This window comes from Pteropus alecto, unplaced genomic scaffold (genome assembly GCF_000325575.1).
Source record: "Pteropus alecto unplaced genomic scaffold, ASM32557v1 scaffold21, whole genome shotgun sequence".
NCBI classification, from domain to species: Eukaryota; Metazoa; Chordata; class Mammalia; order Chiroptera; family Pteropodidae; genus Pteropus; species Pteropus alecto.
Genome location: NW_006436282.1, coordinates 25523306 through 25537183, shown reverse-complemented (window position 1 = coordinate 25537183; position 13878 = coordinate 25523306). Strand labels below are relative to the sequence as shown.

The 13878-nt window shown below is 40.0% G+C and overlaps 1 protein-coding gene and 1 pseudogene across 9 annotated transcripts in view; one reads left to right on the top strand and one right to left on the bottom strand.

The window, feature by feature from the left end:
• KIAA0895 (KIAA0895 ortholog) overlaps positions 1-13872 on the top strand; it is a 44359-nt gene extending 30487 nt beyond the window's left edge. For 6 of the 9 annotated variants that reach the window (XM_025046904.1, XM_025046903.1, XM_015589549.2 and 3 more), the window contains 5 exons: positions 3291-3434; positions 4051-4183; positions 4708-5013; positions 8219-8316; positions 11567-13872. In XM_025046904.1, the coding sequence (XP_024902672.1) occupies positions 3291-3434; positions 4051-4183; positions 4708-5013; positions 8219-8316; positions 11567-11728 (843 nt within the window). In that variant the 3' untranslated portion in view covers positions 11729-13872. Of the gene's footprint in view, positions 1-3290; positions 3435-4050; positions 4184-4707; positions 5014-7331; positions 8199-8218; positions 8317-11566 lie in introns of those variants that run through there. The other 3 variants (XR_003046329.1, XM_015589548.2, XM_025046902.1) reach the window with 3 other exon arrangements.
• Positions 6054-6172, bottom strand: LOC112479988 (annotated as a pseudogene).
• Positions 13873-13878: the final 6 nt, after the last annotated feature.

The following is a 13878-nucleotide window of genomic DNA, read 5'->3' as shown; positions in this document are numbered from 1 at the left end:
CCTTCATGCACAGCAGTTGTTCATTTTGCATTTGTTTCCTCTTTGCTCTAGGTTTGAGCTCTCTGAAAATCAATTTGTTTTGATGCCTGTAAGATATGTAAAACTTTAAAATATCCTTTTTTAAAGAGGAAGGATTCAGAAATGACTATGAGCGGAGAGAATGTATTAATTCACAATGTAGTAAAAAAATCTGTGTGGCAGGGCAAACATCTAATTACTGAACATCTGCTCTTCTTATAATTCTGCAAATGACCCTCTTCCCCTCTAAATCTCCAGGATGAATTACCTCATTCCTCAGCTTAAGATGTTGCGTGTACCGCATTTTCCTCTTCTGTCTCCGAACCTCGTGTGCGCGGGGTCTCATACATGTGGTGTTCCTGTATGTACATAAGTAATTAAATTCGGTTATGCTCTCTTGTTAATCTGTCTCATGTCAATTTAATTAGTAGACCAGCCGAGAGAACCTAGAAGGGTAGAGTACAGTTTCCTCTCCTGTGCTCTTTAAGCTTGAACTTCCTGACCCATCCAGCTACTGTCTCTCTGTGTACTGGGGGCTGTTTTAGTGCAGATGGTTGGGAAGTCATTTCTTGAGGTCAGTGAAGGATCCTAGAGAGCACTGTGATCACTGGCAAGTCTGACATGGTTGGACCAGCCAAAAACCTGGTAAGAACCCAGTAGAGATGACAACAGGATACACATGTTAAAGAAGATTGAGCATGACGTAATATTAAGATAAGCTTTTGGGAACGTTGATGTAGCTCCCCGGTAGTGTTGCATCATGATGGAGCCTCGTCAAATCAAGATGAATTGAAGGAAGTGATAGCTATTATATCTGATTACATATATTCTGTGCATAATTTTTACGAAAAATTATACCCCCTTAAAAACACCCACTACTTTTATTCATTTTTTGGTGGATCTAATAATTAGTTCATTAGGTATAAATTTTTCCTAAATGTTGATAAACTGTCAAGGTAAGCATTCTTACATGTATAGGGTACTTTTTCAGTATAAATTTCTAAATTATTATTTCCTATTATGAGTATGATACTTATGAATACTTAATAACCTTCTACCATTTATTGATGATAACAAGGAACACCTGTATTTGGATTTTTCTTAATTAAGAAAATTAAGAATTAAGAAAAACTAATTGTCACGTGCTACATTAACAACGTTTCAGTCAACAACGGAGCACATGTCAGACGGCGTCCCATAAAATTATAGTGAGAACTTCCCATCATCGGGTAACATCATAGCCATCTAGTGGTGTAGCCATCGTCATGAGCACATCACATTAACGAGTGTTTGCAGTGATGCTGGTGTAAACAGCTGTACTGTCACAACAGGAAACAAACTGCCAGTCGTATGAAAGTGTAGCACAGACAGTTACAGCAGCAGGCTGTGCCACCCGGGTTTGCGTGCCTCTATCCTAGTCTCTCAGAGATATCCCCATTCTTAGGCAGCGCGTGACTGTCCTAACCTGATAGCCACGTCTTCCCACTGAGTAAGCATGTGCTAGAAGAGTTAATTTTATCTGAGATTAAGTACATCCTTCTAAAAACCTAGAAGCACAGGTTATAATAAAAAATTTCTTTAACTTTTTTTAGGTCTAAATGTCAGTTCGATATAGAGGGTACCAATTCTGTTTCTTCTGGAAGAAGATTTCTCACGTTCTTTTCACTCTGATATATTGATGACTAGTGACTATTAGATTGGTGTATGCAAAACACCTTTGCTAATCTGATAAAATGGGTTTTTAATTATGTGCTCATTTGTTCTTTTAATTATTCTATTTGTCATATAAATAAATTGGTCTCTGGGGTATTTGTGCTCTATTCCCATTCCCAGAGGCCCTTCTCACTCCACTGTGCACATGAGTCACCTGGTGATCTTGTTAAAATGCAGATTTTGATTCAGTAGGCATGGGGGAGTTAAATTTCTGTAGCTTCCACGAGATGCTGGCGCCTTTGGACTGCACTTTGAATAGCAAAGTTTTCAATAACATTTTTGGGAACTGAAGCCAGGAAAGCCTTTTGAAGCCATTTCTTGTTATGATAACTTTAAAATATATGCCTAGTGTACTGATAATATATATTTTTCCAAAAGAGATATATATGTTGAATTATAACTTGTAATATGTGAGCTTTTCTTTAGTTTTGCTGTTGGACATGTTATCTACAGTGATGGTATTTATAGAGTGATAACAGATGATATAATAATTGTATACTGACTGTTATGTCTCGGACTATGCTTTACAAAGGTCGACTAAATTTTCTCAACAAAAACATGAAGTAGACATTATTTTTTTTACTCATTTACAAATAAGAAGGCTTAGTAACAAATCCAGTGACTTGCACATGGTCACACAACTAGAAGGTGGCAGAGCTAGGATGTCGCCTCAGGCAGTCTGATTTAGAGCTCGTACTTTCAATCTCTATCCATCTGACAACATTTCAGGAACTGTAAATTTACATAACGCATATCCGAACTTTCTAGCTTATTTCACAATTCATATAAGATATATTTGAATTTTCTAGTTTCTTCCCCAAAAGACCTTTGGAGAACATTTTTCTTCCTTTTGTTTTTATTTCTTTATTTTATTCTCATAGATACTGATCATCTGTGATTCATTATCAGTTTTTTGTTTTGTTTTGTTTTTTTAGTTTTCTGCATATTTGTGTTTAGAGAAAAAGATCTCCACTTTCATATTCTTTTTATGCGAAAATTTATGAATAATGAAAAATAGATGGTGCCCTGCCCCGGCTGTCATTAGTAATGTTGAGATGATGTTTTCTACCACAGAGTGGCCCAGGGCAACGTCACACTTTGTCAGACTGTCACAGAAGAACGGTCGATGCTTGTGTGTGTCCTAAAAAATTGGTGGTGGGGGAGGGGGTATGGTTTTCTTTATCCAGATGGTAATTACGGTCTTGTGACGTACCTCCCACTGCTAGTCCTGCTAAACCACCGAAGGGTCTTAGAGAAGCCGGGGTGCCTCTGCCTTAACTGCTCTGCCAGTTGGATGTCGTCGGCATTCGCAGTCCTTAGCCCTGCGTGTGTTCGAAACGTGGGAAGGAGAACGGTCCCTGTGACCACGCAAGTTTTGTGCATCCTTGTGAAAACGAGTGACCGCTGTTGAGGATTAGGAAGATGTGGCGCCTCAGTTGCAGTGTCCTTCGGAAACCAGTAACCACAAACAGGTCCCGATGAGCAAGGACGCAGCGGGCTTCGCTCTCGCCTCCAAGTACCTGGAAGCTGTTCACTTTCATTATCTGTTTCTTTTACAGTCCATCAATATTATGGAACTGACTTTACAGAAATATGGAAGTTATGAAAAATTCGAACAGGCCACCGGGGGCAGCCTGCTATCTAAAACGCGCATCTGGAGTCACGTCAGGAGGTACATGGTGAAAGAAGGCTGCATGGGTGAGGTACGGATCGTGAGCGAGCCCGGGCGGCTGATCTCGGCGTTTTAGCCCAGTCAGTGCCATGCGGTTTTTGCTACAGGTTTTGTTTTTCCAACCGTAGTTAGCTCGTTAGTCATTCCAGATGTCTCACTAAATACCAGTAGTTTTCTGTTGCATCGTTGTTTTTTCCTTTCTACCATTTCTGCATGCCTTGTGGTGTTATATGAATTATTGTACGAAAATTGTTCACGAAGAGATTTACCCCAGTATTCAGTCTCGAAATGAGAACCGGCCCAGCAGCGAATGGGCTCTGGCTCCTGCGTGTCCCTTTGCATCATTTTGGCCCGGGGACTGTACGTGCGAGCGCAGCGGAGGCGCAGCTCCCGTCCTCCGTGTCTCCCTCAGCGTCGGCTCCTTTCCTTCCATTACCGAAAGCTTCTAAGTTCCCAAAGGCTCAGAATTGGAAGGGTCAGCAGAGACTGGCTCTGCATTTCATCTGCTTGGTTTCTAGGAGATTCCCGGTGGTGTAAATGAAAGAAAAGGTGTTCATTACGGGTCCATTGTTTTCTGTGAAAGCCTTTTCCCCTCTGCCTTTACATTTTGTTTTACCTGTGCCTGCGTTTCTCCTGTTGCTCCGTAGATTGTCGTTCACCTCACGGAGGACCTCCTTTCACGAGCTTCGATGACGGTAGTTAATGGCTGCCCGACGCTGACCATCAACGTCTCCACTGCACGGGAGCACTGGCTGGAAGGGATGCTGAGGCACGAAATAGGTAGGGCCAGCCCCTCCCCGTCTGTTCATTCCTAACCTCCAAGGTTAGCGTCAAAGAAACGTCCTTTTATAAGGGGAGTTTTCTTAGAGTATCTGGCAAAAAGTAACGAAGTTGTTAGGTTTCACTTAAACTAAAGCTTGGATGATTAATGTCTTGTTTCAAGTTATATTTGAGGGCAATGTGTAGCTGTGTTAAGCTTAGAAAGTCATTTACCCCTGGGGATTTGAGTTTCCTGGCCTTAAACTGAAGGAATTGAATCAAGTGATCTCTGAGATTCTTTTCAGATATCAAGTCTTTGATTCTCTTTAAAAAAAATAAATTGCAATAAAAGTTATACCTCCCCTGCTGAGACCTGTGTGCCTCCTGCAGGCAGTGTGCGCCTTCACACCGAAAGGCTTCAGAGTCAGGTCAGCTCCTGCTTTGTTTCGCTCTGTAGGAGTGCATCGATTTGGTTTTGGAACTGTCGGCAGGCTCTTTTGGGAGAATGGCATTTCTTGTTTTCCACGTGCCCTTCTTCTCCTTAGGCACTCATTATTTTCGTGGTATTAACAACCTTCAGCAGCCGTGGAACAGCTGGACCGGCCGTAAAAAGCACGAGCTGAAGCCAAACAATCCCACGGAGGAAGGGCTGGCAAGTCTTCACAGCGTCCTGTTTCGAAAAGACCCCTTTCTGTGGAGGGCTGCCCTCCTCTACTACACTGTCTATCGCGCCAGCCAGATGTCTTTCTGCGAACTCTTCAGAGACATTGGAAAGTTCGTCAAGGACCCCGGTACCAGATGGGATTACTGCGTACGCGCCAAGAGAGGATGGACCGACACCTCCCAGCCAGGTGGGCGTCTCTCGACTGCAAGTTTTCCGGCCCACTGGGTGGGTTACGTCCTAATCCACCAATCAGAGAATTCACTCACCTATGAGAAAGTAAACCTTTGTTACTTGAGGTCAGCGTTGCTTTTCCCAAGCCACGTTCATTAGCTTTATTTTTTTCCTATCTCATTTTGAAAAATGTTAAACCCACAGAAATATAGGAATAATGATGGAATGAACACTCATATGCCCTTCCTATAGATTCGCCAATTGTTAACATTTTGCCATTTTTTTCTTTCTCTCTCTGAGTTTAAAAATAGCTTTATTATGCTCTAATTCACGTGACATAGAATTCACCCATTTACAATGAACAGGTCAGTGGTTTGTGGAGTATTCATAGTTGTGCACCCATCTCTGCTACCTAATTCTAGAATGTTTTCATCACACCAAAAAAAAAAACTGGTACCCAAACTGTTTTCCAAAGTGACTGCAGCGTTTCACATTCCCACGGGCAGTGTGTGAGGGTTCCGGTTGCTCATCTTTCTCAACTCTTGTTTTGTTTTTCTTTTTGAGTTGTAGGAATTCTTTGTACATTCTAGATGCAGATCTAGATATATCATTTACAAATATTTTCTCTACTTCTGTCAGTTGTCTTTTCACTTCCTGTGGCTTTTAGAAAGTAATTTGTACACTTGACATTTCATTTCTGAAAATTTGAGCATGCATCTACCTAATACAGTATCATTGTCACACTTAAGAAAGTGAGCTTTAGTTCAGCAATGTCAGCTAATACACACATAGTATTTCGATTTCCCCAGCTGTTCCAAAAATTTCCTTTATACCTGTGTAAAAAAATCTAGATCCAGTCAGGGTTTATGCATTACTTTTGGTGGCTGTGTTTCTTTAGCCTCTTTTAATATGGAGCAGTCTTCTTCACCTTTTTTGTCAGGATACTGGCTTTTTTTTTTTTTTTTTTTTAATTTTTTTTTAGGTGAGGCAACCCTTGGTTGACCTCACAGATTGCAAGGACCTTGTCAGCTTACAATCCCCCTTTTCTTTTTCCAACACCTACAGTACCTGGTCTTCCCAGGTGGCCTCCCATCCAAGTACTAACCAGGCACGACCCTGCTTAGCTTCCGAGATCAGACGGGATCGGGCTTGTTCAGAGTGGCATGGCCGTAGACTAGATACTGACTTTTTTAAAAAGTCCAGGCCACTGCTCTTGTAGAATGTCTACAATCTGGATGTGTTTGTTCCCTCATGATTAGATTCAGGGAAATGTTTTTAACACGGACATTACATAAGTGATATTGTACGAGCCTTCTCACCACAGGAGATGCTAACTTCCATTCTTTTAAGGTGGGGATTGTGAGCACCGTCCCTTGTCAAAGGACATTTTCCTTTTCCCCATTTTAATTAATAAGTGATCTGTGAGGTGATAGATACTGTGCAGATATCCTGTTTCCCAGCATTTCATCTAATGGTTTTAGAATCCATCTGTGATCCTCGCCTGAATCTATTAATATCACTAGGGATTTCTGGCCCTTTTTTATTATCGTTTTTTTGATTTGTCTAAAGAAAACGGAGGTAAGGAGTACAGGCACACCGCATGCTGATCTTCACAAGCAGTCTGTCTCTAAGTATACATGCTGTTCCGATAGAAAGGGTAAAAGCTGTTGTCAGCAGCTTTAAGACTTCAGATTGCCCCCAAAGTTTTTGTTTTTTTTGTTTTTACAAAATAAGTGGATTATATCAGGCAATACAAAAATGCCTTTGAAAAAGGCTAGGAATTAGGGGATGCTCATTTAAAAATCACTTGTCTTTGAGAGTAATTCAATATATTAACAAATTTTCTTCTAAATGTATTTAAACCTATTTATGTAGAGCTTCGAAATACCTGCCCCAGTCTGTGAGGGTTATGTCGCCCGCCCAGCGCCCCGTAACAGTTTATCCCTGTGGTGGAGGTGTCTGGGAGCATGCGCCTGGGAGCCAGGACCAGGCGAGACAGGGAGCAGGGAGGAGGAACACGTGTCCCCATCTTTCCTGTGTGCAGCCCCCCTCCAGGCTGCTTCAGGTCACGAGTGCGTCTGCCCCGCCCCTTCTCTTCACGTCTGCTTGTCTGTGTTCTAGATGCACGGAGCTTCCGTGCTGCCCTTGACACCCATGGACACATGTCATTTTTAGACTAGTCTTTTTTTTTTTTTACATACTTTAAAAAAAAATTTATTGCTGAAAATTTCAAATGTATAAAAAGAAGAGTGATTAATGTACTGAACCCTCATTAAGTATTACTCAGCCTCAGTAATTACCGGCATTTCTAACTGGCTCATCTGTTCTTCCAAGTTGTTTTCCTCTAGTATCTTAAAGCCAGTCCCAGACACCACGTCCTTTTACCCGTAAGTACTTCAGTATGCGTCTCTGATAAGGACCACTTCTTTTCACAATCCCCGTGCTATTAACAAAACTAACAGTTTCCTAATATAGGACTCTCCATATGGTAGAATTTTAGTCTATTTAATAGAATAAACTTTTTTTTAATTGCAGAAGTTATGTCGTGACAGGAGAAAGGTTCTCTTTGTAAATGTAACACTTTTTTTTAAAGTAGGCTCAGCTCTCACAAGCCCTTTCTTCTTACCATGTCTGCGTCCATATTGTTTTCTATTTATAAACCTCTTTACTCTTTAAAATCTAGTTCTAACTCATGTTTTCGTAGGGAGGAATGGTATCAAAATCAGTTATTTTTAATGGGGTAAGTGGTATTTGTTTTTTACAAAACTAGAGGCTTCTGGAATCCTGTGTCTGCACGTCGCCCCCTGAAAACCCAGCTGCTCTGTTACTGCCCTCCCCCAGCCTCCCCTCCACTGCATCATGGGAGTTAAGGTTATGATCAGAGGGTGGGGGGAGAGTGGAATAATTATTTATAAGAGTCATATATTTAAATTACTGGTGTTTCTTCATAATTAGGAAAAATGCTATCTTAATTGTGGGGAGTGGGGTCTGGGAGGAGAGTCTAACAGGGGAGCTTCTAGTCCCCACGTTATTCTGGCCCTTCCCGAGATCTGACATTTTACGTTACGAGTCTATAGCAGTTAAATAAAAACAGACATGGCAAGTGTCAGTCTTTTTAATACAGACTAGACTCTTGCGGTAAAGGGAGTATTCAGGTTAGACTCTAATTACTTGGTAATTTTTTTAAACATCAGAAAGTAAACTTCTTCTGGTTCCTGCAGGGTGCTTCAGTAAAGACCAGGTGTACTTGGATGGCATCCTGCAAATCCTCCGATACAGAGACACCATCGACTTCCACCTGCTGACCGCCCTGGGGAAGGTGAGTGAAGCCCGTGGCACAGGCCCCACGCCCCCCGGGCGCCGTGTCCTCCAGCTCAGCTCTCTGATTCAATATGACTTGGGGTCAAACCGTTTTTACTTCATTGTGGGAATAAGTTTCCTGTGTATGATAACGGGAGGGAAGAAACATGGTTCTGTCATGGAAACAAATGTCTTTGAGGACAGTAAGAGATAAAGAAGGAAATAGGAAATCTGGGAATATATTATGTAGTTTTATTTTCATTTTTACATCTTTTTTTCTAAAGCATTTTAAAGTACGCTGTAGATACTTCCCCCCTTAACACATCAGCATGTGTCTCCCAAGAACAAGGGTATTCTCTGACATGACCATGTGAGTTTCTCATTTTTTGGTCCAGTTCCACTTTATTTTAAATCGTTTTTTAAATGAAATGTATTGGGTAACATTGGCTAATAACATACAAATTTCACGCGCACAACTTCACAGTGTACCATCTGCGTACTCCGTCGTGGGCTCACCACCCGAAGTCAGGTCTCCTTCCGTCGCCATATATGGCCTGTGACCCTCTCCATCCTCCCCTAAACGCCCTTCCCCTCTGGTAACCGCCCTTCTGCTGTCTGTGAGTTTGTTTTGTTTGTCGCGTTCTGTTATATATCCCACCCAGGAGTGAAATCGTATGGTTCTCGTCCTTTTCCATCTGGCTTATTTCACTTAGCACCTTTCTCTAAGGCTGAGTAGATTCCATTGTATATACGTACATCTTCTTTATCCAGTCATCTGTCAAAGGAGACTTAGGTTGTTTCCATATCTTGGCTATTGCGAATAATATTGTATTGGATATAAGGATACATGTATCTTTTTGAATAAATGTTTTTAAATGTTGGGGATTTTACATTACGAGTCAGAAAAGGAATTGCTGGGCATATGATAGCTCTGTTAATTTTGTGAGGAACCTCCAGACGTTTCCATGATGGCTGCACCAGTTTACATTCCCACCAGCAGTGTATGCGGGTTCCTCCCCAATACTTGTTATTTCTTGTCTTATTGATAATACTCATTCTGTCAGGTGGGAGGTGCTGTCTCATTGTGGTTCTGATTTGCATTTCCCTTAGAACTAGGAATGTTGAGCATCTTTTCATATATCTCTTGGCCACCCTTATGTCTTCCTTAGAAAAGTGTCTTTTCAGGTCTTCTGCCTATTTTTTAATCAAAGTGTTCTTTTTTGTTGTTGTTGAGTCATATGAGTTCTTTATATATTTTGGATATTAGCCCTTTATTGGAGTTATTGTTTGCAAATATCTTCTCCCATTTGGTTGATCACCTTTTTTTTTTTGTTTCTTTTGCTGTGCAGAAACTTTTTAGTCTGATGCAGCCCCATTCATTTATTTTTGCTTTTAGTTTCCTTACCTTTGGAGTCAAGTCTACAAAAACCGCTCTGAGACCAAGGTCCATAAGTTTAGTGCCTATGTTTTCTTCTATGCATTTTATTGTTTTAAGTCTTATATTCAAATCTTTAATCTCTTTTAAAGTATAATAACCCTGCCCCCACAATCTCAGTTTTTGTTTTTCATGACATTTTTAAGAATCCAGGACAGTTTTCTTAAGAATTCCTACAATCTAGATGAGCAGATTGTTTCCTTGTAATTAGTTTCAGGTTAAACATTTTTGCCAGGAATTCGACTTAAGTGAGTTGTGTATGTCCCATTGCATCACATTGGAAAACACTTAATGTCATTTTTATTATTGGTAACGTGTGTTCAATCACCTGGGTGAATTAGTTACTGCCAGGCCTCTCCATTGTGGGGTGTCTGCCTGCCCCCCGTCGAATAGTAAGTAATCCGTGGGTGAGGCCCGTGACTGCACTGGTCCTCACCAGCGGTTTGAGGAGTGGTTTAACATCCACTGGTGATCGCTGCCCAGATCCGTTACTGATCTGGCGGTGGCGAAATAGAGAACACTGAAGTCTGTGACATCCGTCACATCGCACTTCCCTTTTTCCTAATACTTTTACGTCCTTATCCTTTTTCATTCACCCCTTCCAGGGGCTGCTCCTGTGTTTTTGGACGTCTCCATGTTTTCTGGCCAAGTACAGTGTTCTGAACTCATTTTATACTCTTCCTACCCAAATCTGAGAGTAGATATTTTTCCAGGGAAGCCTTGATTTCTTTCAGTGGGAAACGGTATTTATAAAACAAGGTCTAAGCACCAGATGTGCTCACTGCTCCTGGCCGTTGGTGCTTTTAGATCTTTTCAGTGAGCAAATCGCGTGTGTCCATTCTAAATTGTAAGGGCATTCTCTGCAGATGAGTACCACAGGCTCTCCTACAGCTTTGTTCCTGTTCTGTGTACCTCCCTTCTCTTAAAACGAGAACATTAATGTATTTACTCATTCTCTCCTACAATAAACTTAAGAATGGTGTAAGAATTACTAAGCCATAACAATAATAACGCTTTCATTATACGTAATGGTGTAAATACTCAATAAAATAAATAACTTTAGTAACTAAAAAATAAATAAAACAATGAAAAACAGATGTAATAAAAAACAGATATAATATGAACATGATTTTTGATTTAATGTCTTCTTACTGAGCCAAGACGAATATTGATCAGAAAACAGTACCATTTAAAGTCAGCCATGTTTTGGAATTTAAAGTTGCAAAGATAATTTATAGAACTTAAAAAGTTTCACCCCTAAACTTAATCTAACTACCTGTGAGAGATTGGGTTCTTACACAAGCAAATGAAAAGATGGGAAATTTTAAATACTACTTACAAAACTTCAAAATAAAAGTGAGACTTTAACACAAAACGAATCATTATATTTCTCAAATTAAAATATAAATAAATAGAAATATAGAAAAATAGAAAATCCAACATATAATTATGATTTTCCTAATTTAATAATATATTTTAGCTATTTTCTTGAATCTTTGATTTCATGAAGAGATTTGTTTAGGCTTAGAGTCTCACACATTTTTTAAATTTACTTGTATAATTTCTAGACAAACTGAGTAGGTGCAAGATAGATTGTTAAATCAAATATTGACTTTTAAATTTTTTAGTATGGTTAATGGAATAAGTGGGCAGATACATTCTTATTTAACACAGTAAAGAAGTAGAAGCCACTGATTTGTGTTATTTTGCAGGTATTAAAGTAATTAGTAAAACAAGCCACATAAGTTTTACTTAAGACCCAGAGAAGAAGTTGTTCTTCAAAATGTAACTGGTAGTCAGTCACATGGAAAATTGACTCAACTTCCTTTTTTAGGTCTCTTATGAAGACGTGGATCGCCTGAAAGGGTTGGCAGTTACTGAAAACACGAGGGTCCCTCACTTCCTGCAGGACCGTGACCGGTACATGGAACACTTAGAGAAGATCATGGAAGTGAATGAGCTGGCCGACAGGGAGCTGAAGGGTCTCATATGTTAACTCGCGTTCTCGCGGACCCAGCTACGCTGGATCTCCATGTATATTCTCACGTAGGTGCACTTAGCACCAGCAGATTTAAAAAAGAAGAATGACTGTTTACATGAGTTTTCTGAAGAATGATCTGCAGTATTCAGCTGAATCTTTAGGTTAAGTGCAAACCTTAAGCTATTTCCCTGAAATGTTTCTACAGGCTACAAGGGAAGGTTACTTGTTTTCATCTGACTCTGTCGAGAGTCACATGAAAATACTGCTGATGCATATTTTTGAAGGATCCTCGTCAAACTGAGCGATGACTTTCCTTCTTCCTGAGCAGTGTGGTCTCAGGGCTGCAGCCTGGGCACCACCATCAGCTTCAACTAGAGGTTGAATCTAGTGCTGTTAGACGCCATGGTGATAGTTTATTTGAATATGGTCATTATTTTCCTTTGAAAAATTAGTTTTGTTATGCTTCCCAAAACTAGCTATATCTAAGACTTCGTATTCCTCTTAAGGGTGTAATGTGAAGGCGGAAGCAGTCTATGAGTTTTCATGAGTCCTTTATTTTACATGTTATTATTTCACCTCGCAAATTTATAGGAACTAACTTGGAAAGTTATCTCATTTTGTCCAGTTATCCCTCAACTAAACTCTGTTTCATTTGCTGAAACATACTTCAAAATTTTAACCAAGTTTGAGGGTCTTTCTCTCTCTGTTCCTTTATGTAAATGGTAAGTACAAGTTCCAGAGAGGTTTCTCTACCTAAAATAGTTGGGTAAGAGAGGAGCTACTCATCTTTTCATTAAATGGAGCAACAGACGAGGGGCAGACTAGCAGCTGGTCTGCTTCACGTAGGAGCCGGATGTTGAGTGGGTGGCATCTGTAGTAAACTTGACCATGCTCTGAAAAATAGAACTTCTGGGCGTTGCCATTTGATAAAACGGCCTATTGATATCAGCCTGGTGTATTTTATCAAAATCTTTGACTTTATCAACCCAATAAGGACAGTTTGAATTTCAAAAATGAGAGTTTGCTTCATTTCTCCTGCCAAAAGCCTCTACACTTAGCTTTATAATTTATCAGTTTTGACATATACCTGCACATACATAATTGTGATCAAATGGTTGTTCAGACAACTTATTTTAATGATCAGAAAGGCTACTGTAAACACCCCGTTCAAAATTGCTACTGTAATTTCTAAAGCTGTTGGAGAGTTTATCTTTACCTCAGTTCAGGCTTAAATATGGTGCTAACACTGGTGGATGTATGTATACTGCAATGATCGGTCCACATTTGTGCTAGGAAATGATGTATTGGAAATCTTTTGCAGGCCAAGTTATGTGATTTTTCTCATTCACATATCTAGAGGGCTTGCTGTAGAGAAGAATGTTGTAGCAAACAGGATGTTCCCTAACTGGTGCCTGGCAGTTCTTGCAAAGCCAGGCATCTTGCCTTTGGCTGGAGTGGGCCAGGCCTGTGGAGCACTGAGGGCGCCCAGACACGTGTCACGCTGCCTGGAGTGTGGCCTGCGCATCTCGCTGCATGGCACTCGCCAGACACCAGCAGACTGTTCTTGACCTTGACCCCTCAAGCATCATTTCCTTGTAGCGGAGTCATCCAGTTTCAGCTTTGTGTGGTGTTTTCTGACTTCATCTTCAAACTTAACAAAGGTTATTGTGAAACAGTGTCTTATTAACTGGAATTGAAGTATAGACAGAAATGGCAATATTTATGTCCTGTGACTTAAGCCCAAAGCTTGTAAATTCAACATTTGTAGGTAATTATACTGCTAATCTTATGTTATGGTTTAAATATAAAGGAAAATCACAGCAGCCTTAATTTCCTATTGGTAGGGTGATTTGCAGTGGCTATAATCTCCAAATTTTAAAATGGATATATATTTCTCTCTCTGTGGAAAAGGAAAAACTTTCTTGCCTTAATTCTTTGGTATAAAGACAAAAAACATGAGCACTATCTAGACAAAAAAAAACAAAAAACAAAAAACTCTAAATCACAATGATTGTATTGATATTTTAAAAGTTAGCAATGAACCAAAAAATAGTTTCAGATTAACAGAGATACTTAAAGAGCTCTAAGCTTTAAAAGTTGGGATTGAAGATTTAATTAATGTTTATTATTCTCTTTCCCGAAACTGCATTAAGGTAGTTTTATTC